Raw genomic sequence first — 27,799 nt, forward strand, 5'->3', positions numbered from 1 at the left:
TTAGCTGGCAATTAACTGGCCATTGGCATTTGATGCGTAGTCAAAAGCCTGTCTTAGGACAAGCCAGTCTCATCCCAAATGGGGCTTTAAAAGAGGATGTGGACAGCAGAGTTAATTTTTTTCTGGACCAGAATCAAAAGTAGAGGGAGTTTCCCTGCTGGAGATCTTTTCCCCATTAGAGTGTGAATTGTTAATAGGCAGCCAGTTGGCCATTCACCCTTCTCTTTTAGAAAACCTGCTTCCAACTGCATTCAATTTCATTTCCAACTTGGTCAGCACTTGCCCAATAAGCAGTATGGCTGTTAGGTTTTCAATATATACTCCTGATAAGGTGGAGAAATCAGTGACAAGGAATACATTACACAGCCCACTAGACTTTAAAGGAAAGTCTGTTCCCCAAAGAGTTTCACAACATGTAAGGAACAGTTGTGCAAGCTAAAAATCAGTCATGGATCAAATCAACACGAGGCTCCTGTGACCGATCAGACGCAACGTTCATTCAAGATAGCCATTTAGTATTACACAGATGGCAAAAAAAAAAAAGATCTGTGCAAATTTTGTATTGGGCTTGTTAGAGACAGCACGAGAGACTGGAGACATAAATCCCCAACTGGAAGGTCTGACATGACATGCAGCACAGAGACTTGATTGAATGAAGCAGAAATCCATGTCTTCCAGCAGTGCCCACTCAGGTTCTCAGTACAGAATCTTCCTAGACCTGATGGTCAGTGTGGAGGAGTTTCATTGGGCTCTCCAGGTGACTGGTAAGATCAAACTCCACCATACCTCTCTGGGTGAAGAGCAAGTTACAACTCCACCCTAATGTACCTGTTATAATGAATGTGGGACCGACTGGGAATTCTGTTGGTATATTTCACACCCTATTGCATTGCACTCTCTCTCCTGAAAACAGTCCTATACTTGGTGTCCTAGGCTTTTATTTATTTATTTTTACATGTTATGGTTAAATTTCCAGTAATGAAGAGGAGGATGCTTTTTTGCATATTTCCCCCTCCTGATGCAGAGCCAGTTTGGTGTAGTGGTTAAGTGTGAGGACTCTAATCAGGGAGAATCGGGTTTGATTCCCCATGCCTCCACTTGCAGCTGCTGGATGACCTTGGGCAAGCCATAGTTCTGTCAGAGCTGTTCTTGAAAGAGCAGTTCTCTCAGAGCTCTCTCAGCCCCGCCTACCTCACAGGGTGTCTGTTGCCGGGAGAGGAAGGGAAAGCCGCTTTTAAGCCGCTCTGAGACTCCGAGAGAAGGGCAGGTATAAATCCAATCTCCTCTCCTCCTCCTCTCAGATCTCCAACTCCCCCTTCATGCTGTTCCTCAGGTTCCCTGACCCCACAGGAACAGCTTTTTGGGGTCATTTTAGGTTGCAGCAGGGAGGCAAGCAAGTTCAGCTCTATAGATCCTTTCTGTCAGGATCCAACATAATGATACCACAGGATCCAACATAATGATAACAAAATCAACAAGATTAGAGCAAGCACCACAGAGAATACTTATGTATCAGGAAACAACCCCCCCCCCAAAAAAAAAAAACTGAAAGGAAATAACAATCTTGTGGACATAGCTAACCAAAACAACCCTCCCTGCAAACACATAGTATAAGTTCCTCAATTATAAGTAAAAGAAAAACCATATTCTTATTTACATTTATACAACCACAATTTCTAACATAATCTAAAGCCTTTGGATTTGGGATTCTGTAACTATTACCATTTTGTTCAGTACTGCATAAGAAACAAAACCATGTTGCAGCAAAACTATTTGGGTCTGCTTGTTCTCTGGCTAGTTCAAACTAAGCCAGCTTCTTCTTGGCTAAGGATTTTCAGATGAACCAAGTTCTCTTTATCAAGTATCTCGGATTCTTCTATTGAATAGTTTTCCTTCTGCCTAGAGGAGATCGACAATAGACCTCTGTGTGGTGAGCTTCAACATTCTTGGTAATGTTTCCTGTGTTACTTATCACAGTCAGCTCAGCTTCTGTATGGCGAGGTGGCTTTTATCCACAAATTAACTGTTTCTAGTCTTGGTTCATTACATTTGGTTGGGTGAAAGGAACAGTAAATGCTTCATTCAAGAAGGGGTTCTACCATTTCCCTTTCAGATAGTCAGGTCACAAAATGTCTTCTGAGAAAGCTGTATCTGGACCTGAGCAGCGTTAAAAGGAATGGGCAGGTGCTACCTTCAGCCTTCCCCATATTTTTTAGAAATACTCCCTCCTTGTAGCATGGACATTTGAACAAATGGTGACTATGCAGCTTCAAGCTTAGGTGTAGTGATAGTATGCTGATACCAACCAACTCTTATTTCTCATTCTCAGCAAAGTCAAGGGAGACAGACATCTCCTTATGCTGAAGAAAGGCTTTACAATTAGCTGAGTGGAATGGCAAAATCTCCCATTAATTTTTCACACAGAAAGAGGTTTCTCCCACCCCTCTTCAAACATTTTACTGTGTTTTAATTTCCACAGTACTAACAATTGGTTCTCCCTGTTAATTTATGGGTCAGTTTCCTAGAATTTCAGCTATTTATATCATAGCACAGCTCAGGGGTACTCCCATTCTTGTCCTTTCCACTTTGGCTTAACAATGTACACTGCTTCTGAAGCCAAAGTTTACCCTTTTATTGAGAAGAATAATTCCCAGTGCTGTGAATGCCCTCCCCCACACACACATGGCCTACCATCTAATCCAGAAGTGTGCCAGGCTGCTAGTAAGACCAATGTAAATCTCTCCTGACATTTGAAATTTACGAAGTAGGTCTCAATGGCTTTCTGCAACAGAAGCAGCAGCTATTCTGTAAACAAACATCCATTCATTTCAATGGTATCCTCCATTGGAAGACACTTAAGAGTTTCCTTATAGTATGCCAAAAGTTATGAATGAACTCATGGCAGGAACTGCAAGGATGAGGTAAGTAGAAGCCAAATTAAAACAGCGATAAAAACCTAATTCCTTGTATCATGGCCAGCATCTTTCACTAGGAATGCCCAGAAATGCTGCTTTTGTGCACTACCTGCCTGCAGGTCTTCCCCATTAGCCTACATTCTATTTCTACTCCCTCCCCTCATTTGGAAGCTTTGTTGAACCATTCACAGACATTGCTTCCCCCCCCCCCAACCCGTAAATCAAACCTTTTCCAAGGACAGTGCCTAGCCTTCTTCATAACTAAAAACTGGATTTTTGTCAAATTAGATTTGGCAGCATATCTAACCCATCAAATTTCCCTCAAGGAACTGCCCAGATTGTTCTCTGCAGCCTCCCATCATGTTGCCTGCCTCTCTGGGGAATTATAAAAGATAAACATTGGTTTTGCAGACATTCCAATTGTGTTAATGTTTATGCAAAGGGGAAAAAAAAGAGGAAACAGAAAGCTATGATCGTGTACAGCTTCAGGCTATGACCACCAGAAATCCCAACAAAAGAAAGATTTTTTTCTACCATACAGAATACTTACAAATTAGGAACATGGCTTAGTTAAGTTGTTTGCCAGGCTCATGCAAACCTAAGCAGATTTCCCCTGATATGTATGACAACATAGCCTAGAATGCTGAGCGTGTTATCAAAATAGACTCTAAGTTCATTGACTTAAACTTTGCGTAGGAATGTCCTGAGTGCAGAAAGAAACGATTGACCATTTTGGGGACTTGGTAAACTCCAGTCGGGTAAATTCAGCAAAAGCTGAATTACAGAATCAGCAAAATCAAAGCCATGAACTCACTAGATGACCAGTGCAATCCCAAACAGGTACATCCTTTTAACTCGAATTAAATTATCTCTCACCTTTCTCCCAAACGGGGACCCAAAGGGGCTTACAGCATTCCCCTCTCCTCCATTTTATCCTCAAAACAACCCTTTGAGGTAGGTTAGACAGAGTGTGTGACTGGCCCAAGGTCACCTACCAGATTTCTGTGGTAAAGTGGGAATTTGAATTGGGGTCTCCCAGATCCTAGTCTGACACTCTAACAACTGTACAACACTGGCTTTGTTTAGGAATGCACCAGAAGCAATGTTCCCTCTAAGCTCTGAAGTCTTGTGAGCAAAAATTCTGTTTTGTGAGCTACTAGCATTAAAGTTGTGAGCAAGCAATTTGGCTACTGCATAAATTAGTTTTCTCTGGAGCCATCCTTCCTGAGCAAAGACAAAAATGTGTGAGCTGGATGCTAAAAAGCTATGAGCTAACTCACACTAACTCACCTTAGAGGGAACACTGACCAGAAGTAGACTTTATTTTTGGAAATAGAAAAGAAACAACCTTTATCATGTTATTTTCTTTCCCCGCCAACATTCCTGGTGTGGGGTATCTGGCTAAAACCTATACCTTTTATGAAGCATTATAATTTGGATTACACAAGCTCAACATTCAACAATGCATGGAATGAAAGGTTTAGCCTTGATGCTTGAGGACAAGGCTAGAGTACTTGAATGAATAAAACAAATGACACATTTTTTTTAATATCAGGAATTGCCCCATGTCATGAGAACAGAAAATATAAAAACAAACATATGATAAACCCAACATGTTATGGGCTGGAAGAGATAAACAAGGAAAAATAAATTGCACTTGTTGACCAAGTCAGAGATGAAATTCAGTATAAACCATGCAAGTCAAGAATGTACAGAGAATGAAAGGTTATTTGGTCACCAGCTGTCACAGAGATCATTAATAAACCCTTTCTCTAAGGTTCCCAGTTTGTCAGAGTGTGGAGACATTATTATATGGCACTTACTGGGGTCATAAAAGTAAACACTGGGTCAAAATCTGTATCCATAGTCAAGCCAAAGCCCCACGTTTATCCCCTCCCTTTAAAAGACAGGACTTCAAGCTCTGACTTCAATTTATTGAAAAGAACATGTGTAAATTGAACATGTCTATCTGAAGCAAACCATGGGATTTTCGATGTAAAGTGCAAAAAATCATGATCTTGAATGTCAGCAGCTTGGGATGTTTCAAGTTCCAGATAAGATCCGGTAACCTCAAAAGCATGCAGTACAGAACCCTTTAAAAATCGTAAGGAAAAATTCCTCAATACAATATTTAAAAAGGCTTAATTCCCTTAAAACAATGTGTGTGCTGTCTTCACAACTTTAAAGCCCACACATCTGATTATAAAAAGGAAGGCTTCAAGGTGAAATAAGAGGAGCCCTAAGAATGAACGAAACAGGCAAAAATGAAGAGTCTTACAGTCGCATTACTGAAAATGCATGCCGATATAACAGAATCACAGTATCCATATAGGGTTACCATTCCCCAGGTGGGGACAGGGATCCCCCATTTCTGTGGGTTCCTGCCAGCTCGTGGCCAGCTGGCTATTGGGAGGAAATTCCCCCTACCCCCCCCCCCAAACAGCAGCATCATACACGATGCACTGATGTCACCTGGAAGTTATGTAGGTGCGTCAGTGACGTTTGGAGGGGGTTTGAGGGCAAGTTTACCATAGAGTTTTGGCTCAAAACCAGAATGTCACCCCTGTCACCGGTGTGCCTATGTCACACGACATTTCTGCCCACTCCCAGAACACCCCCCCCCCCAATTCCCCTACTGGCGTCACAATCAGACCTGGCAACCCTATGTGGAAAACAGTCATTCTAAGTTAACTGGAAACCTTGAATTGAATACCCATGCATACAAATGCATGATCTACCTGTATATTTCAAAATACTGGGATAAGTCCTAACAGAGGAAGAAGTTTGCTTTGGAGAACTGGTATGATAATCTTTAGATAGTTTTTAATCTTTTGCTAGTTCTGTCATGTGAAAAAAGTAGTCAGGCAACACAAGGAATTCCACAGAGAAGTTTTCATAATCTATGGTCAGCAGAGATCAAGATTGTACCTGCTGGTGGGATTCAGTGTTCCCAATTCTCGGGGCAGAGAAGTAGGGTCTATGTATTGTCACACTATCATTCATTCAACTCCTGAATTCTCTTGTGTGAACAGGAAAATCCAGATGATGAACAATTATGGTAGCACAATATCCAGAAACAAGGGGGTCCAGCATTCATAAAGTGATTTTATAGTGACCAAAAAAAAAAAAAATCAGTCTCCAGAGCACAATAAAGGTTTTCAAGAGAACTGGACCAATCCAGAGCCAGTCTGGCAACATAACTGTGCTCCCTTTTCAAGAGCAACAGGTGTGTCTGGGATTAAGACATGCTTCAGGAGTTTGATAGGTGTCCAGAGAATCCTAGCTTCATTCCTTTCAAGTGACCAGCTTTTATAAACATGCAGATTTGTTGAACTGTAACTTTAGAAGGTCACTGAAAAGCCACATTCAGATTTTATATAAGGTATTTCTTCTTGATCGCTGCTGCCTGTTTTTAGACACTGCTGTATCTTGATGTTTGGTAAGGATGAACAAAGCACAGGGTCAAGACGCAAGACCAAAATGGTCAAATGGATCCAGTTTCAGAACTCAGGTACACTTACTGCTTTGGGGAAGGGGGAAAGAGGGAGTGCAAGTGAGCAAGCAAATAGGAAAGCAGCCATTAGAATAATCTTCTTTCATGGGGAAAATGAATAGGAGCAGCACTGCTGAATCAGTGGTCCATCTAGTCCAGGACCTTTTTCACACAATGGCCAACCAGTTGCCCTGTAGGGCCAACAAACAGGGCGTAGAGGCCAACCCCCCACTGCCTGAACACATATTAGCTTTTTGTCATTTACTATGAGCATGGAGAAAGATTAAACATCATGTAATCGATATGCAAGTTATTTTGGGGCCAATCAAGCAATACAAACTTGCGCCAGTTCAATTTTTTCTCAAACTATAAATGCAAAATTTTAGAGTGGATACAAAAGTATCACTAAAGGGCCAATCTCAAATTTTGTCAGTGACAAAATTGGGCAAGCTCACCAAATTCAAGCCTGTCACAGAAGAATCCTACTTTTCTCTGGAAAGACAACGTGCATTCACATACCTCCCTATTAACAGGATGGTAAGAATCCCACAAGTCCTTTTCGAAACAGCAGAAAGAACCTAATGTTTGGCTTTTAAGTAACGGGAAGACTCCCTGCCTAAACAGAGTGCTCAGACAGACTGAATAATTATATGCTATAAACACTGAGTTGGATTCAATGCTTTCATGAAGGTGAGTTCACAAAAGCAAACTGAATATCATTCACAATGATGAAGATTTAGTTGTTTTATTTTAAACAGTCATTGTAGAACTTTGGATTCTTCTCCTTATGCCATCTCCAAAGGCCACTGCTGAGGGTCAAGGAGCCCTCCAGAAGAATATGCCATCAGGGGTATAGGAAAGTGAAATGGAATTCCTAGCGTATCCCTCACCTCAAGGACTCCACCTTATAGAATTCCAGGCAGAGAGATAGTATGGTTCCTCATTTTATAGGCAATCACAATTCCCATTTGCAGAGTAAAGGAGACAGACATTTGTCACTTCCAATCAGCAGAGCATGCACATAGAGCTTAATACACAGCAAAGGCAGAATGGGAAGTGGCAGGCAGCCAGCACAATGGGAAAGGGAGGTAGTGGGGCAGAGTGGGTGCAGGTGCCTGCATTTAGTAGGCAGGCAGGCATACAAGATTCAGAACAGAGATCCGGCAGTAATTTTTGATTTCATTAACACAGTAGTGACATTATTGTTCCAGGCCTACCCTGGTCTTGCATTCAAAATAATATAATCCAAGTTGATCTTGGTGGTTTATCAACAGCCTAATTCTGGTTTGGTTGAAGAGAACAACATGATTTATTATTTTCTTGGCTCCATAAAAAATCCATGGTTTGGATTCGATGAATGAGTTCCGTGCTCACTAGATAGCCCATGCTGCACAGCTTGTTTCCGCTTCCTCTAAAACTTCAATTGGCCCAGTATCAGTGGTTTTTAATGGGGCCATGCATTAATGGAAATTTTAGTGGAAGAGGTAATGCACCCTGCAGCAGAGGCTATCTGGTGTGCACAGAACTCATTCACAGGATCAAAGTCCATGACTCTAACTAGTCATTATGACAGAGTGGTCTCTTCCTCTCCTACTCTTTGCAAAATTAAACAAAATGTACAATGTGCCACCACTATGATTCCAATTTGATCTCTACCTGCCACTAACAGGCAGTGATGTGAGATAGGAGTGGGCCAAGTGTTGGGCTCTACTCAGATGTTACAAAGGAAAGCAGGAAGAGGAGTGGTGGCAGCTCCTTTTATAAGGTGCAGTCTTTTATGAGGCGCAGCATCTGCAAATGGAATTAAACTATTTTTATTCAGTTCCACTTCTCCGAACCCTCCAAAAGTTCCCTTTCCCCTGAAACGCTGCTGGGGATTGGGGGATGCTCCAGTATAGCTTATCATAAGGGGGAAAGGGACAAAACATCCCTTCTCTGGCAAAAGAACAAGTCAAGAGGGCCAGTTTGGTGTAGTGGTTAAGTGTGCGGACTCTAATCAGGGAGAACCGGGTTAGATTCCCCACTCCTTCCCTTGTAGCTGCTGGATGACCTTGGACAAGCCATAGTTCTGTCAGAGCTGTTCTCTCAGAGGTGTCTCAGCCCCACCTGCCTCACAGGGAAGGGGAAGGGAAAGGAGTTTGTAAGCTGCTCTGAGACTCTGAGTGAAGGGCAGAGTTTAAATCCAATCACTACTACTACTACTACTACTACTACTACTACTACTACTACTACTACTACTACTACTACTACTCCAGCCATGTGGCAAGAGCAATGAACAAATTTTGTCCAGTTTGTACTTTTTGCTGTACCCTCTTCCCAATGCTAAATGTCAAATTGTTCTGCAGGCCCCTCCCAAACATCAGCAACAGCTTTGTGGGGTCCAGGGGAAACTGATAAAAACGGCTTCTGAGGCTTTATGCTGGTCATGGAAACATGGGATCGAATCCTTGTTAAATGGTTAGCAAGCTTTCCAAGAAGCACTTATGAACTTTTTGAGAAGTACTTACCAGTTTCTGAGTGAGTCCTGGGGGAGCCCATTCATATGTAACAGTATCAAAAGTCGGATCTTTCCGGGACACTATAGGATTAGTGATGATCATGCGGTTCCTTTTATAGATACGGACACCATCACCTCCTTTCACCCGAGCAGTTAGCGAGGAATATTTTGAATCTGAGAGCAAGCGGCCAATTTTCCGATCATCTTCTGCATCAGAGCTGAGGCTGTGATCTTCCTGGCTGCATTTGCATGACTTGCATATTTTCCTGTAGGAGACAAATGAGATCATCCTTTGATATAAACTGGACCCCAATAGGCATGTGTTCTTTGGGAGGCTCCTGGGTGACCTTTAGAAACACTGAGGGTTACATATCAAAATGGATCATGACACAGGACAAAAAGACCCTTGTTGGCAAGAGCTCTGTCTGAAGAGGAATGTTTGTCTGATGGACTAACGGGATCCGCAATGAGGTGGAGACTAAAATCCATGCTATGGAGGCCTTGGGAAAGCCATGGCACACAATGATCAAGTGTTCTTTATCAGCTGACTGCTGGCATGCACAGGCAGTTGTACAAAGATGCCGAGAATACTATTACATTAGTTTCATTGCTACAACAAGGAACATCCTGTGCTGAATTGTTCGTGTTAATTTACAGAAACAGTTAAATGGAGGTGTGAAAAGATGGGAGGTGCAGCTATATTTTTTAGATAGAATCAAAACAGACTCATAAGAGGTGGACAGTTTGTATCTTGAATTAGCTGTTCCTCAGTACTAGCAATATTACTCTTAGACGAACACAAATGGAAAGATACTGGAATGCCGGAAGTAAAGCCATTCTTCAGAGAGGCTTCTGTCACAGTGCCCCCAAAATGGTTAGTTTCTTATGAACTTTGCTTAAAATATTTATGTCACAAAATTAAAGTATCTGATGAGGGAAGGTGGAACAGAAAGTGTTTTAAATTAGAAATTATTTTAGAAGCCCTGACTTGGGTAGCCCAGGCAAGCCTGATCTTCTCAGATCTTGGAAATTAAGCAGGGTCAACGCTGGCAAGTACTTGGATGGGAGACCTCATTGGAATACCAGAGGCAGGAGGTGGGGGCAGGCTTTACTCAGCCACCTCTCTGAATATCCTCCAGTAGGGGCCAGTCACCAGAGGTCGCCATGACTTCCAGGTGCACACAAACTCATGCACACACACATACACATATGGAAAAAATACCCCCCCGATTATTTTACAAGTTTGCTTCCAAATAGAATAAATGTATAAATGCAGAACATAATTTATAATATTTACGGCGGGGGGGATCAAGCAATGGAACCAACAGCTGTGTTAGAAAAATACAGTCAGCAATAAGCAAAAATGGGCTATTCAGGTAAAGGAGAGTGAAGATGAAGAAAAGTTAACAGAATGCCCAGGGCTGTCTGTGTTCCCATCAGGCACTAAAAGCTCAACAAATGTAATGGAGGCTCCCTGAAGAAGAGCAGAACAGTTGAACATTATTTATCTGCTGACAGCAGGTACAGCTTCGCAAAGGCCTTAAACTGATTTTTAGTCAAAGTCAGGGGTCTTGTTGTAGAAAAAGAGCTGCCGGCGCTCATTAGCATAACTCATTAGCATAACTTATTTGCATATGCCACGCCCCCTGACATCACCGGAAGTGACAGAAGGCCACACCCCCTGACATCACCGGAAGTGTGTCAGAAGGCCCGGCTACTTACCCTCCTGCTTCATCCTCATTCCCAAACGGAATGAGGATCGAAGCAGAGGGCGGGGTAAAGAAGGGGGCGGGGCTTCACCACGTGACCGCCCCGCCCCCTAGAGGTTCTCTTCCGGAGCTCCGTACCTGAGAGCTCCCCCCCGACTAGAGCCCTGGTCAAAGTAATCAAACTACATAAGGCAAAGGCTGTTTTTCCCCACCCCTTCCCCATCGTTCTCTCTATACCCTGCAGCTTTGTTTCTTAAAGAGGCTGTGATATATTAACATGCACAGAGCTCTAAACAGCTATCATTCCAAGACAGCCATCATGCAAGTAGGCATGTTTGCAAGCAGAGATAAGTCATAACCATCTAGTGATTGCACATTCAGTGGCAAGGGAAGCCAGGTTTGCTTATCTATATTGTATGAAACTGTTCAAATGGTGGAAGTGACATGGGCTTGTCACCCCCAAAATGTATCCATATCAATTTCTCTTCCACCTCCCTATATCGTAATACAATATGCCTCAAATAACAAAGGTGCCTACCCTGAAGAGCCTTTGATTGTGTTTATACTGTGCCTTGGGTTTAAAGCTGAAAGGTAATAGAGCTCGGTTTCCCTGGAGGAAATGACATCTTTAGAGGGCAGACACTACGGTATCACATCTCTCCTGAGCTCCTTTCCCTCCTCAGACTCCACAGGCTGGAGCTGGCAACCCTACAGTCCCCTTCCTTATTTTCTACCTCCTTCTTGCTTTCTTCTGCCCCTGCTTTGACTTTTCTCTCCCTCCTCTTTCCTTAGCCACCTGGTCCCTTCACCATCTCCATTGACCATGTCCATTCTCCCTACATTTAACCCACTGTACACTCCCCCATTCTCTAAGACAAAACCTCTGCCATACCTCTCCACTGCTTTCCTCCTCCCTGTTCTCCATCCATCCTTTAGCTCTCAGTCACCTCATTATCCTAACCACACAGCTTCTAATCACCCCTTTCCTACTCCCCAAAATACCACTTCTTTTCTTCATTCCACTCCCCATTAACTTCTTCATCGCCTTTCTCTTCCATTACTCCTCAACAGCCTATACCACCCTCCTTTAACAGGCTCCCCCCCCATTACCCAGCCCTTTTCTCTCAGCCCTTCGTTCCCACCTCCATTTCCCTTGTTCTCTCAGGCTCTCATTAGCCTCTCCACCTAAGCTCCTCAGTTTCCCCCTTTGACTGCTCTTCCATCCTTATCTGTGGCAAATGCCTTCTCTTCATTGGACCAGCCAGAGCTTGGCCCAGAGATACAACCTCAGCTTCCATCTTTCCCCCATCTCCCACTTCTTGCGTTTTAAAGCCTTTTTCTGTATCCAGAACGAGTGCTAGCTCACTTCCAGTAGTGCTGTTCTGCACGTCATATTGGCTGGAGCCAGAGTGCTTGTACACCTGCACAACCCTTAATCATCTAGTTTGTGGCATTTCTTGAAAACTGAAGGTGATAAGGAAACTATTTTCTAGGAACATGCAGGGCTATTTTTGGGCAGGAACGCACAGGAACGGAGTTCCGGCTGGCTCCCAAGTTGACCACGTCCAGCAGGAACTCATTAGCATAGTAGGCCACACCCAATAACAGAAACTCATTAGGATTGGTTACATTAGGGTGTGGCCTAACATGCAAAGGAGTTCCTGCTACAAAAAAAGCCCTAGGTTTTGACAACAAACAAGGTAAACAGAATAAGAAGCAAAAGGATGTCGACACTTCTGGTAACATGGGGGTGCAGCCTAATATGCTAATGAGCTATGCTCTCATGGGTGTGGCTGGATATGCTAATGAGTTTCTGTTGTTGGGTGTGGCCTATTATGCTAATGAGTTTCTGTTGTTGGGTGTGGCCTATTATGCTAATGAGTTCCTGCTTGGCTTTTTCTACAAAAAAAGCCCTGGGAATATTTCTTTCATTGTCTGCATATAGGATAGTAATTCACTGTTGGATGTAATGATGCTGAGATTTAGAAGAAATGAGACCGATTCACAGAAGTTAAACAGTATGAACAATTATTGACTGTCACAGGTGGGGGCAAGGAGATGCCCAGCATCATGATGATGCAAGCCAAGATGTTCTCTTCACTCCATAACACTAGACAAGAGGGTACCACTTGAGCTGCAACTCCGTGTCATGCATCATGTCCATTTTTGCTCCAAGTATAGCAGTTGGCGTAGCTTACTAATAAGGCTTAACAAGGTGCACAAGTGAGTCACATCCTCTTTCTGTAGCCCCTTCTGAAGCAGTGGCTTGCGTAATCTTCCACATGATGAGATGCAAATTCAAAAGGTGTTTCTAGTTTGCACATCAGTTCATGGAAGCTGCGTGACTCACTGCTTTAAACACTATGATCAATATAAAAAGCCCTCGAGGGCATCGTATGATAGAGCAACTTGCAAGTCAAAATGTAGATAAATATGCATTGCTTAACCACTAGTGAAGCACATCAAAAGTACTCCTATTAACTTTCAAGCCCTTATTTTTCCATTCTGAATGCCAGCACACATCAGTATTATAGAGGCACCAGGGACATGATGCATTCTAAAGAGGCCTTTGGAGCTCTTGGTGCCTTCTATAACTGCCAGAAAGTTAGAATGTACAGATTCTGTCTGGTATTCTGAACAGAATGCTTATAAGCCACACTTTTGTGCTCCCTGTGGTGCTGGCATAATGGCAGGGTCTGTTCAGGTTGGAATCAGACTGTGATGATGGTGGGGGGTGATCCTACTTACACTGCCAACATTCCAAGCTGAGTGGACCCTGCAACCAGGGTTGCTAGGTCTCCTGCTGTAGTGGAACACCTTGCCACAGGCTGCACCACTCTCCCTGCTGCTTGGTGGGGGAGTAGGAGCAAAACTGGGGTGAAAAATCAGCATCACAGTGAAACTATGATGTCACTTCCTGTGCAAACCCAGGAATGACATCACTGCATTGGGCAATGCTCTAGGATTCACCCAAAACTCTGTGGTTTGTTTTGGGTAAAGCCTAAAGTGTTGCCCTGACATAGCGATGTCACTTCAGGGTTCACTGGAAGTGATGTTGTAGCATAGGTGCTACACTGTTTATCCAGACTTCACACTTCCCCCATGTATAGGGTTGCCAAGTCTATCTTCCACCCCCAGCGGGGGACTTTAGGGGTGTTCCTGGAGGGGGTGGGGCATCCCCAACATGATGACGTCACGTTGGGGACGTCTGCCACCCCCCCACCCGCCCGTGCGCCGGATCTCCAGAAACGGCAGTTCCCTGCACTTAAAGTAGCCGGCAGCCGGCGTTTCCCCTTTAAGAGCAGCTGCGTTTCCCTTTTAAGAACAAAGCTGGCATTTCCCTGCAAGCTTGCGGATTTCGCGCTTGAGAAGAAACACAGGTTGCACATGCTTAAAGGGAGAGAGATGGGTGGCTGTGGGTGTTGGGGGTGGGGCTTCCCCCGCCAGCCATCTGGCCGGTGGTGGGTAGAACCCCCTCCCAAAACGGGGGACCCCTGGCAAACCGGGGGGTTTGGCAACCCTACCCATGTACCTCAAGGGTTGCCAGTGTTGGCTAGACAATCCTCCCTCCAGAACCGAAGGGGTCACTTGGCTTACCATGCACTAGGACTGTTTTAGTCTTCCAGTCCATTCATGCTTTTATGTGCGGAAATTCAGTGATAAGAACCCAATGCTGGTTTCATATACGAAATGTCTAGTGCTAAGACCAAAATATTTTAAAACGGTGTTGAAAAAAGACAGACATATCCTGAAACAAAATAGCCTAAGCATTTTAGAAAGCCTTTCCACAGCCACACTAGCTACAAATGACAAAGGCACTGGAATACATTTAGAATTATTTCTGCCAAACAGCCCCTGACCCTGATAGCAAATAAAGAGAATGGGATTTATTAACCTGTGTTCAGATAATTGGATCAGGGAAACCACGGTCTCTCACAGAGGCAGAAAAAAGGGCATTACAGCTTATAAATCCACAGGCAGTATATTAGAAGACTAAATTGTGAGTGGAGTATAATTACTTTGGCACCATTCCCTCTTCCCCCCTGTTGTGCCAATAAAGATCCGTCATATGGCTGTTCATCTCCAATTGGCTGATGCCACAAAAGAATGTCTGCTTTCAGCTGGCCTTGCCAAAGTTCAGTTCACAAAGAGTACTAGTGTTACAGAACCAAGGGCAAATGCCTTCTTTTTAGGATTCCTGTCCTTCTCTTCCACTCCCCGAGGTATATCAAGTCAACAGTGTTATTACGTTTCATTTATGAAGGTTTTTTTAAACTAAAAATAGTGCAAAGGCTTCAGGGGAAAAAAACTGTAGAGAGCTGAAAAACGATTTCAACGGCTGTCCACAAATTCCATTCTACAAAAGCAATTTTTTTTGTCCTAAATAGGTTCTTAAAGGCAAAAGGGGAGGGGGGAAGAGAGAGAGAGAGAGAATTGGGAGGCATAAAACTATTTGACTGGCACCAACAACAACTTGAAGCTTTAGGACCTAAAGGAACACACCAAGACTATACTCAACTGTGACAAAAAGAAGAGCAAGCAATATAAAAAGTGGAGAAGTCCAAGTCTTGTTAAACATTACCTTTTTTTTTTTTTAGTCCATATAAGGGAGCTAATTGCATAGGGAAACAGCATACAACCATTCTGTAGAACACCATACTCAATGTAACATACCCACCAGCTATGGATGACAATTAGCCTGGGGATGGGGGGGACTTATGAGGACCAACAGAAAGGCCTAGGCTTTGTAGCTGGTGCCATACTGGAAGCAATGTCATCATGCCAGCAATGTTCAGGTGAAGTTCTAGTAGTTGAGCAAAAACTCTGTGGTAAAACTGGCTTCTACCATAAAGTTTTTGCTCAAATACCAGTGCATTATTCAGAGATGTTGCTGGCCCTTTCTTCTGATAAGCACCCTCTCCCTGCCAGCTAGGGCTGCCAAGTGGGGGCAGGGGGCGGGGAAACCCCTGCTTTGGAGGCCCGATTTCCGCCGCGGTGGAATCAGGCCCCAGGGGAACTCTGCCCCCGAAGCTGCGTCACCAGAGGTGACGCAGCCACATCACTCACGTGGGGGGCGTGGCCCAGATTGTCAGGGGGGAAACCATATGGTTTTCCCCCTGACGATCTGGGCCACGCCCCCAACGTGAGCGACATAGCACGTCACTTCCTGTGACGTCCTGGGAGAGTTCCCGGAGCCCGGCAAGGCTCCCCCGCCGGCAAGGGTAAGTACACTTGGCAACCCTACTGCCAGCTGATTGGCAGCTGGAGGTAGGGTGCGGTGGGAAACTTTCAAGAAGGCTTTCTGGCAGAACCAAAATACCCTTTTTCCCTTCTTTTTTTGAGAGAGAGAAAGAGAGAGAGAGAGAGAACCAGCCTATTTTGTTTTTTAGTACAGCAAGGCCAAGTGGCAGTTTGTGGAAAATTTTAGACTGCTGACTTTTAAAAAATCCTGTTCTTTGTATTGTTAATTTTATCCCGATGATTTATACACACATGCAGTTTAATATATAGCTGGCTTTTTGGCACTGACTGCTCTCGGGTCTCTGGTGCTTTTAATTGTAATTTTATGGGTTAATTTGTTTTTATAGGATTGTATTTTATCCAGTTTATTAGAAGCTGCCTTTTGGAGAAGGGCAGTGTAATAAACTTGCTAAATAAATTAATAAAACAAACACATGAAATATTACTTAAAACACTAGAAGTTAAGGATCTCTTCCCCTGAAATTGCAGTGTACAGAAAGTGAATATGCAAAAGTATGAAGGGAAGAGCATATTCATCTGACAATGAACTCTTCTCATTTTTTCAGCTCTTTACTTTGTGGCAGTGAGGCCAGGCCTCTCACTTTCGCTGGAGACCTCTCACCCACTGCTGACTCTCCCATTGTTGCTCATCTGGGCAGTGGGGGAAATATTCTGGGGAAAATTAGCATTGCTGATTACAGCAGGTCCCTCCCAGCAGCTGGCAGGAGATGGGGGATGCATTTACCAGAAGCAGGGAGAAATGCCAGGCATTTCAGTGGCGTGCCTGTGTGGCCCGGAAGTGATGGGGGGGGGGCAATGCTGTGATTTTTGGGCCAAACTCTATGGTAGAATTAGCTTCTACCATAGAGCTTTTGCCCCAAAACCAGAGCTTTGCCTCTAATGTCCCTACATCACTTCCGGGTCACATAGGCATGTTGCTGAAATGCCGGGTGTTCCTCCCTTTTTTTGGGGGGGGGAAATTCCTCCCTGCTGGCCAGCTGGCCAGCAGCAGAGAGGTGTGGCCTAGCAGCAGGAGACCCCCACCAGGGCATCCCTATTGCTGACAATTCTATGACATCACTCCTGGTAAAACCTGGAAATGATGATGATGATGATGATGATGATGATGATGATGATGATGATGATGATGATGATGATGATGATATACTTTATTGTCATTGTACATAGTACAATGAAATTAAAGATGCATTCATTTCGGTGATCTACAACCATACTCATATACACTCACACAACCATTCACAACCATCCCATAACTCCCTTAAGGTTCACATTGCAACTTAAACCACCTATGTCACCCAAATTCCAGTTTCAGACAGCATTTAAAGCAATAATAGCTCTCGAATAAAAACTATTTTTTAATCTGTTTGTCCTTGTTTTAATTGTCCTATATCTTCTACCCGAAGGCAGCAGTTCAAACAGGGAGTGTTCAGGGTGTGACAAATCCTGCAAAATGTTCTTAGCATCACACTGGGTGATGTTTGAAAAGTGGGGGCAAATTTAGGAGGTCCCAGAGTAAACCCAAAGATCAGCAATTTTAACTGCTAGATAGATTCAAGTGGGTAGTTCTCTTTCACAAGTACTGGGGGGCAACCTTTTTCTTGCACACAGACAGCCCCTCAAACAACTCCTCACCTACAACAATACAACATCTAATTTGAACATGGGCACTGGTACCAGAGCTTGCAATTAACCCAGATGCCAATTTTGCTGCTACATGCACTCAGACAACACAGTCACTGGACCTAACAACATCAACTACACCGTCTCAGGCACATTCACTTGCTCATCTTCTAACATTGTCTATGCCAATAAATGCCAACAATGCCCTTCAGGACAATGGAACCCTCAGAATTTATTGGCTTCTTATCTCACTACAGATACTAAGTCACTCAGTTCTCGCTTATACCCAGAATTAAACTTTGTTGGTCTTAAAGGTGCCACTGGACTCAAACTTTGTTTGCTAACTGCTAGAATTACTAACCTCAAAGTAGGAACTGGACTTCACTCAGAATTATGGCTGATCTCCAGATGTTAAAGATCAGTTTCCCTGGAGGAAATGGCAACTTTAGAGGGCAGGCTCTTATTGAATCACATACCAACGAAGCTCTTGTATGTCCAAACTCTGCCCTCCCAAGGCACCACCCACAAATCAAAGAATTTTCCAAGTCAGAATTGGCAAACCTACCAGAGGAAGAGATAAAGTGATGTCTTTAGCAAAAGAGCTTTCCAGAGGCAAGAGCCTACTTGGATAATCACACTCTAGCCTATCACCTCTTGGTCGTTTTTCCAAGTGATTCTCCAGGAAAATTAGTTGCTGACCAGGGAATTGTAGCATTCATCAAACTCCAAAAGGACTGTAAACGTATAACATGTTCTTAATACCCAGTCATTCCCAACTAGTCCAAAATTTTCTGCTACAACTGACGAAGTTGCAACAAGGCGCTTCTCTTTCATGCCTAGATCGGTTCATGAAGAGCGGTCTTCATTTTGTTAGTTTCAGTTGTTCACTTTCCTGATTCACTTAAGCTTGCCCTTTATGTACATTACTTTGAGGAACACTTGTTGAAAAGCAATATGTACATTTCCCCAAATAATTACTAATCAAGGTATCAGGAAGGGGTCTTCCCAAACCAAGGTCTTTTGGATTAGAGATGTTAAGGACTAGACCGAGAACCTTGTGTGTGTCCTCTTGACTGACCAGTGGCCCTTCTATTATGCCAATTCTCAGAATTCCTTGAGGCAGCTTTTCTTTTAAAACAATGGGAAATTTGTCATGCTCTTGACCTGTGCGGGAGAGGCATGGATCCAAAACAAAGCATGTTTAAATTTTATATTCTTCTACTTTGCAGGTCATAAGGCAGAGAGTATATCCTTTCAGATTTTATATGTGGCTGCCACTTGCATCAACAGCAGGTAATACCATCATGGTTATTAAAAAGCATTTCCTGGCTTGAGAGTAGCCATAATGTAGGTGAAGCCGAGCATGTGTTTTTATGTGAATAGGATGATATACTGGCACTATCAAAACTAGCAAATGGAATCGACGTCCCAGTGACTTCAATCCAGATTGCTCCTTTTAAAAGCATTTCTGAAACCACATCTCAGAGTGGTCCACAGTGAAAAACGACTTATAATTTTTAATGAAATGAAGCCCATCTTTTTGCCATGATAGTATCGTACTTGTGGGTAATGCAGTCATTAAGGCACTAGATTATTTATAGTTCTTGCTTGTCACTTACAACCGACTTCAGAGTATGCAATTGAAGCAATTCTCAGAGAAGAGCTGCAGCTTAAACAAAGGTGGAAAGGAACCAGCTGGATATTAGGAAAAACGTTTTTACAGTAAGTGTTAACGGTGGAATCAGCTACCTAGGGAGGTGGTGCGCTCCCTGTCACTGGCAGTCTTTAAGCAGTGGCTGGACAAACACTAAGAAGGGGGTCTCAGAGTTACTTACAATCTCCTTCCCTTCCTCTTCCCACAGCAGACACCCTGTGAAGTAGGTGGGGCTGAGAGAGCTCTTGAGAGAACAGCAGCTGCATGTGGAGCAGTGGGGAATCAAACCCAGTTCTCCAAATTAAGAGTCCGCCGCTCTTAACTGCTACACCAAACTGGCTCTCAGGGATGCTCTAGGCTGATCCTGTATTGAGCAAGGGGCTGAACTAGATGGCCTGAATGGCCCCTTCCAGCTCTCTGATTCTAAGTATATTGCACAGCAATAAGCAGAACTTAAGCAACTGAATTTGTTTGCACTCATCTCTTGTTCCCTCTTTCTTCTCCTCTCTCCGTGGTCTTCCAGTTGTTAAATGTAAAGCATGGCATGATGTAAACAACTTTTAAAAGAAAAACATATATTATGTATTGACGCAGAAGGCCTGGTTGCCAGCGATGCTCCCTCTAAGCTGTGGAGTCTTGTGAGCATAAATTCAACTTTGTGAGCTACTGGCATTAAAGTTGTGAGTGAGCGATTTGGCTACTGCATTAGTTTCCTCTGGAGCCATCCTTCCTGAGCTAAGAGGGGGGGGGAAGTGTGCCAGAGGCTAAAAAACTGTGAGCTAGCTCACACTAACTCAGCTTAGAGGGAACATTGGTTGCCAGTCTCTAGGTGAAGCTTGGAGATGTCCCAGAATTGCAACTGCTCTCCAGACTACAGGGCATTATAGCCTGATGAGGTCCCTCTCCTCCAATCCCTGCCCTCCTTAAGGCTGTACCCCCAAATCTCCTACTGTGCTTGCTGATGAAAGTTTAACTATAAATGCTGAGAAATCAAAAGCAGTTGTCGTCGCAAGAGGATGCCAACCAAAGAAAAAGGACAGGAGGATGGCAAATACCAACACTGAACAAGTAACAACATTTAGATATTTATGAATGATATTCTCCCAAGACCGATCTTGGAAAAATCAGTTCCAATCTCTCATAAAATAACATCATGTTTAAATGCCTTGACACGTCCCTCCCCCCCCCACACACACACAGAATGAGGGAAGCACTACCCAGGAGCCATAAGGACTTTTTGGGATAAGATTAATCAAATGATACTTTATGGCACCAGAGTGTGGGTGGAAGGTATATCTGAGACTATTGATTCATTCTTATTTAAATTCCTGAGAAAAATAACCAGGTTACCAAAGGCTGTATCCAGTACAGCTATTTCCCAAGAATTTGCAATTCCTTCATTAGAATCAGTCTGGACATATTTAGACCCAGGATCAAGATTCTTTTTAACTATAGATCTAAACTCTTTTTTAGACTAGGAGAAGATCCCTTCCAGGAGTAAATGGGAAGAGACTGGTCTATCAGAGACTGGAACAACTAAGCTTTACTCCAGCTTTACTACTTTTGATGAGAAGTGAGAAAACTGTATTCCAAAGGGTCAAAAAGCAGCTATTGATGCTAGATTTCAGAAGCACGAATCAGCGAGCAAGAAGGGTATGTTCCCTTGCCTACAATGGATGAACCTCTAGCTACCTTACCAGCATATTCAAAGTCCATGACGGTTCTCCGACATTGAGATTTTTTTTTGGCTGCTAGACTGAATGCTGTATTAACCTCAGAAATGAAAGGTCACTTTTTGGGAGTTCCCTTTTCAGAACATTGATATTTTTGCATCACGAGGAAGACAGGTACCTTGGCTCATCTAGTTATTGAATGTCCCAATTTCAACGAGGAGAGGCAGAGATGGATTACCTCGATACTTGAGAAAAATGAGCTCACAAATATTAATTGGAGCCTATCTTTTCTTCTAAAGACCCATATATCACCAAGTCACTGGTGTCCTACTTTTTAGCAACCCAGCTTAAACTAAAAAAAAATAAAATACTTCTGCGACTGGAGAGAGAGTCCCCCACCCCATGTGGGATTAGGTTAAAGGCTGTGGCCAAGAAGAGCCATATCACAAAAGGGAAAAAAAGGAAAAATCTTTTAATTTGAATTAAATTTAAGAAAATCTCAAGGATTTGTCAGGAAAACCTCTTTTTCACTTTCACCTAGACAACCAACAAACCCCCCTGGAATTTTCTTTAAATTCAACCTTGTGCAATGCACAAGTAGCAATAAGAAATCTTGACAACAATGACAATGACAAAAAGTCTAGCCAACAATGTTACCTAGATAGAAGGAGCCTTTTCAGAGTGAGCAATCCTTGAGTTTCTGGCAGGGCACAGAAGGTCATCCTTGCGGGAGACCACCTATCTTCAATCAATATTACTCCAAAAAAAAAAAAAACCAAACAGGAATGATGCTGAATTTTACATGCATTGTGGATCACTGGTCTGAAAATGTTTTTCCACTGAAATCAAAACAAGCCACATTCACTACATACTTTATAGTTTGTGAGAATGCCAGCTGAAGAGATCCATCAAGCGGCCTGAATATTTTCATTCAGAAGGGTCATTCGAGTGACTCTAAACTGTACCCTTGGGAGTGGAGGCTCAAAGAATGTGACATTTTTGAAAGATGACATAACTGCCGAAAGACTGGTGTCCTTTGACTGGAATGTCTTAACTGCTACCCACTATCAGAAAGAGCAAAGTCAAGGAACAAATTTATATACACTGACCTTTTGACAAAGAACAGTGTAATGACTCAAAGCACAAAAGCCACAAACTAAGGACTACGAGGTCAGTGACTAAATCCTGGAAATCTGAAAAGGGAAAAAAATGAAGAAAAGCCATCGACTAGAGAAAGCACATAAAATGTTGCTTCCATTCTGTTTGTTCCACTGAGATAACTGTACGTATTTTAAATTTAGTGCTTCAGTGATGGCCTTGTGGATATTTTCCAGTTACAGAAGTATGTATTACATAAGTGCCATCAAGTCACGGTTGAGTTATGGCAACCCCAGCAAGGGGCTTTCAAGGCCAGTGAGAAGCAAAGGTGGTTTGTCATTGCCTTCCTCTGCAGAGTCCTCTTTGGTGATTTCCCCTCCAAGTACTGACCCTGCATAGCTTCTGAGATCTGATGAGATTGGGCTATACCATGTCACCTTCGTTCCCAATAACTACAGAGGAAGTGTACAAAAACGCTTCAGGAAGGCCACTATATGAACATTACAGCGTTATTAGTTGGGGAAAGGGTGCCATGAAAATATTAAGGTATTATCAACTTTTTCCAGATCCATTACAGTAAGCTTAGTGCACAGTCTACTAGCAAAATTATACCTCACTGAAGTCATAGCATTCCCTGCCCCCCCAAAGATCAAAATGGATTCACATTCTGTTGTGTTATGTAACTGGTATTTGGGTATGGTGGTACTAAACTCAGCCCAAGTTATGACAGAGACAAACTGGGGGTAAATGCAACACATTAGATAGATTTATTACCTCCAAGAATGTGGCTCAAAGCCTGTGCACATCCCTTTACATCTTAAGCAAGGCACGCCTCTTCCTGATTGTTGCTGGCTAATAGACATCTATGGAAAGAAAGAAAAAAGATATGAAGAGATTTTTTTAAAACACTATCTATAGAGGTTATACCGAAACACACATCATTCTTCTGCAATCTTGACTTCTTTACAACCACCATCCTTTGTGCTGAGAATCTGAAGATTCAAGGTTAATTATACATTGAAAGTTCATGACTCAACAATCCAGTCATAAATATTTCCACTCCCAGACTTACCATAGCTGGGAAGCAGGTGGTACACGGCTACATAGGGGCCACCCTAGTGCTAGTTCTTGGCCATCTGAATCCATTCTCTAGATGGAGACCCAAACCATAAAAATAAAGCATATGGTAGATGTTTCCTATTCTTTTATGACCTAATACTCTGTTCCTTTCCAGGCTGTACATTTATTGAATGGACATGTTCGTTATGATGCAGCCAAAGCTAATCAATCATTTAGAGACAGTCTATTGTAGAGACACAAAAAGGGAAAAGTGGAATAACCTCATCAGATTTTGTGTCAGCATTCAAGAACAAATTTGGCATTTAGAGACAAACAAATAGAAAGGAAAGACTCAACTAGGTTAGTATATTAATGCCACATTCATGGGTTACATTTTCATGTGGTTTTAGGTGCCAGGTTTTAGATCCTCAGAGTCAGTCCTTTCAGTCTGAATGCTCTTGAACCTGAATCCCAGATCTTTGTGGTTAACTCAGATACAAAGGAAGAGGTACTCTACAGAAACTTAAAGGGTATTCTTGGTTTTATCAGTACTAAAAGTCCCAAGCTGTTTCCAGCACTGAAAATAAATCCCAGAGGCTAAGCTCTGTATCGTATTAAACTCTGATAACCAGATGAACACAAACCAATAATCACAAGTCTACAAATAAGTAGCAAGCAACACTGAACCAAAAGCAAGTCAGCTATGCTTATAGAATCCAAGTACAGGGATTACAATTTATATCCAGGCATGTCAGGAAATTAGCATCCTGAGGGCTCTTTTTGCTCTGAACAATTGTAGCCCTTGTGAAACTCAATATGAAAGTCTCTAAGATGCCCCAAGACTCAAAGCAAGGAAGGCTAGTTTATTCATTACAAGCAAAGCCAACATAGCCCATTAGTATATGGGAAATCGAGTGCTTTCTAAACACCATCTGTACTCAAAACTTGAACCCTCCCGGAAGTAAGAAGAAGAAGAAGAGAAGAGATTGGATTTATACCCCGCCCTTCACTACCCAAAGGTGTCTCAGAGCGGCTTACAAGCTCCTTTCCCTTCCCCTCCCCACAACAGGTACCCTGTGAGGTAGGTGGGGCTGAGAGAGCTCTTGACAGAAACTGCTCTTTTTCAAGAACAGCTCTTATCAGAACTACGACTTGCCCAAGGTCATCCAGCCAGGTGCAAGTGGAGGAGTGGGGAATCAAACCCAGATTAGAGTCTGCGCACTTAACTACTACACCAAACTGGAGACCTTGTAGGTGCATCAAAGATCACATGTTACTAAAAATAAATTGACAATGCAGTATTTTAATAGTACTGTCAGTGCTTCAGTTCAGTACCACAGAACCCCCTTTCAACAATCCTGTAAGATGGGCCAGTATGATCCTCTCTCAGATGGGGGACTGAGGATGAGAGAGTGGCTTGCCTAGTGAGCAAGTGTATGCAGGTTTGTAGCTGAGATTTAAACTGGTGATCACAGCTGATTCTGCATTCCCACCCTGTGTCATATATAAGAGTAATATTGAAAAAGCCTGAAACCATCCTAAGGACACTTGTTGGTGCAGCTCTCTTGGATCTCAAGGAAAACGTGGACCCCAAATAGTGAGCACTTGGGACTGACACAACAGGGAAGGCCAGGGTCCCTTCTTAGGGTTGCCAAGTGGCACCTTGCCGGTGGGGGACTCCCGTGCGGATCCCGGCACACGCGCGCCACATGCACGTCACAGGGAAGTGACGTCATGATGCTGGGCACGCTGGGGGCGGGGCCACAGCCATACAAGGGAAAACCATAGAATTTTCCCTTGTATGGCTGTGGCCCCGCCCCCAGCGTGCCCGGCGTCATAACGTCACTTCCCTGTGATGTGCATGCTGGGGCGGGGTTCCCCCCGGGGCCCAATTCCCCGGCATTGGGGAACAGGCCTCTGCGGTGGGGGGTTTTCTGCCTCCCAGGGGGACTTGGCAGCTTTATCCCTTCTTCATATATATCATGGTCCTGATCTTAATTGGGCACTGCACATACAGGAACTGAGGAGAACCAATAATTCACATACAACTGTGTTACATGTGACACAGGATCCAGACCCAGTCTGCATACTCAGTAACACATGTCTTCAAACATGCAGTGTACAAACCTTGCAAGAAGAACCCTTCAGAACCAAATGCCTTATCATTCCCCATCTCAAACTATATATCATGCTTTTACACATGATCCCAATAGATAACAAATAATGCCCCCAGGGGCTGTTTCGGGTTGGGAAAGTGCAGGAGGGAAGAAGGTGTCCCTCCTCCCCTAAACCATGGTCCCAAAACAAATCGGGCCTCTGAGGTACATCTAAGCTGAGCTGCCACTGTAAACTCCCCATGATAATCATGTGTAAAATGTAACGTAGTTGAGGTCTTGGCCTGGAGCTGTGGTGGCTCAAGTGGTTAAGATGCTGAACTGCAGGCTGGAAGGTCAGTAGTTCAGCAGTTCGAGACCCAAGTGCCACATGATGGAGTGAACTCCCTTCTCTGGTTCCAGCTCCTGCCAACCTAGCAGTTCGAAAGCAAGACATTGCAAGGAGATAAATAGATACCACTTCAGTGGGAAGGTAACAGCGTTCCATTCGCCTTGGCGTTTAGTCATGCCGGCCACATGATCATGGAAACGTCTTCGAACAGCACTGGTTCTTTGGCTTGGAAACGCAGATGAGCACCGCAACCCTAAAGTTGGATTCAACTGGCTTTCGAGCAAGGGAAACCTAGTTTAGGTCTTACCTCCAGTACCCTCTGGTAAGATTTGTGGATTTGTGGATATGGAACGTACACAATACCTCAGTCAGAAGATACATGAGATAATGAAAGCCAAAGTCTAACTCATTTTTTCTTAAAAAAAAAAAAAAGTTTTAACCAGCTTGCAGATCACATTATAGTCACAAACATGCAAGGCAACACAGAAATGGATTTGCTTTTTTACAACAATGAATGATGAGTTCTGTCCATGTTATATTATATGCTGATATTACAGGGCATATAGTATGGCAACAGGTAAATGCATAAACTAATTGGATAATTTGTGGCAGTACACTTGAAAAACACAGTGAAGGGAGTATTTTATATTAGTAAGGAAATAACTCTCTTTGCTCACTACTTTGCTATGATGAGCTACTCACAGAAAGCATGTGGATATATTTTTATCTAACACACATTGAAGGAAGTGGGATAAGACACAGTGTGGTGTTATTTCTGGTTATTCAAGAATTTGTTTTGCTACACGATAACAAGGAGGAAACCTTATTAAGGAGACAAAGAGACTGAAACACACTGGTGACTTGATATACAAGCCGAGAGCATTGGGCTACGAGCCACGTGCACCCGACAAAGACTCAAAGTGTTATTTGGAGAACGTGGCTTGTTTCCACGGCTTTGCAGTAATGCTTTGTGGATGGTTCCCATGGCAAATGGGGAAACATGGCAGGAGAAGAAATAATAAAATGTCCTTGGAGGAACTGAGAGGCGGGGAAAGTGTTGTGATAACACTATGCTGTGCTGCTTTATGCTGCTCATTCATGAGGAATGGCAGGCTGGGAATCTATCGGAAATGAGCCTGTAGACACAGATACAAGTTACAGGTCAGTTTTAAAAAAGAGAGAACAGAGTGTACTCTGTGAGCTCCCATGTGGAACAAAATATTTGTCTTTAAAATGGCGGCGGCGGGGGGGGGGGGGGAAGAAAGTGATAATTTTAAGTTAGAGTTAAGTGTAAACAGGGTGTCAAAAGTGATCTTGTTTCCAGAGGAACTCTTAGCAAGGATAGATTCAGGTAGGTAGCCGTGTTGGTCTGAAGTGGCAGAACAAAGTTTGAGTCCAATGGCGCGTTTAAGACCAACAAAGTTTTATTCAAGGTATAAGCTTTCGTGTGCATGCACACTTCTTCAGATACAATGAAATGGAAATTACCAGTCCATACATATAGGTAGAGGGCAAGCAGTAAATTAGCATACGGCACAAATGAAGAGGTTTATTTATTTATTTATTATATTTATACCCCGCCCTCCCAGCCATGGCTGGCTCAGGGCGGCTTACAACAGGATAAAATAACAATGATAACAATAAATAATAATAAAAGTCATAAAACCATAATAAATTGCAACATTAAAAGGTCACTTCCATGCTTGAGAGGAGACGGGTGGAGTGTAATGGCAGGGTCTCAGTTAATTACCCCCAGCATTCCACAATTCAGAATACAATGGCCCATTAGTCTCCAAATTTTGACATATTTATTTCCTTTACTATGTTCCCCCACCCCTGGAATTAAACCCAAACAAATGGTACCCATATAAACTAAGCTTGTTATTCCTGTTTGGTCTTTGAATCTTTTAAACATCTCCATTATGCCGTATGCTAATTTACTGCTATATGTATGGTAGGGTTGCCAAATGGGCCCGGGGGGCGGGGAATTCCCCACTTTGGAGGCCCGATTTCCAATGCAACGGAATCGGGCCCCGGGGGGAACCCCGCCCCCCAAAGCTGTGTCGCCGGTGGTGACGCACGACGTAGGGCACATTGGGGGCGTGGCCCAGATCGTCGGGGGGGGGGAAACCATATGGTTCCCCCCGACAATCTTGGCCACGCCCCCAACGTGCCACGTTGTGCATCACTTCCGGTGACGTTCTGGCGGCACGCACGCACACATCCCCAGCCAGCTCCCGGAGCGAGAAGACGCTCCCCCCGCCGGTGAGTAAATTAGATTTGGCAACCCTAATGTATGGACTGGTAATTTCCATTTCATTGTATCTGAAGAAGTGTGCGTGCACACAAAAGCTTATACCTTGAATAAAACTTT

The 27,799-nt window shown here is 43.4% G+C and overlaps 1 protein-coding gene across 1 annotated transcript in view; it reads right to left on the bottom strand.

Moving 5' to 3' along the window:
* The window catches only part of LMCD1 (LIM and cysteine-rich domains 1), an 82,668-nt gene that overhangs the window by 18,398 nt on the left and 36,471 nt on the right, over positions 1 to 27,799 (bottom strand). The window contains exons 2-3 of the mRNA XM_015412697.1: positions 22,696 to 22,784; positions 8,916 to 9,171 (exon numbers count right to left, since the gene is read on the bottom strand). Coding sequence (XP_015268183.1) covers positions 8,916 to 9,171; positions 22,696 to 22,784 — 345 coding nt within the window. The remainder of the gene's footprint in view (positions 1 to 8,915; positions 9,172 to 22,695; positions 22,785 to 27,799) is intronic.

The sequence above is a fragment of the Gekko japonicus genome, unplaced genomic scaffold (assembly GCF_001447785.1).
Source record: "Gekko japonicus isolate JY-2015 unplaced genomic scaffold, Gekko_japonicus_V1.1 scaffold588, whole genome shotgun sequence".
NCBI lineage: Eukaryota > Metazoa > Chordata > Lepidosauria > Squamata > Gekkonidae > Gekko > Gekko japonicus.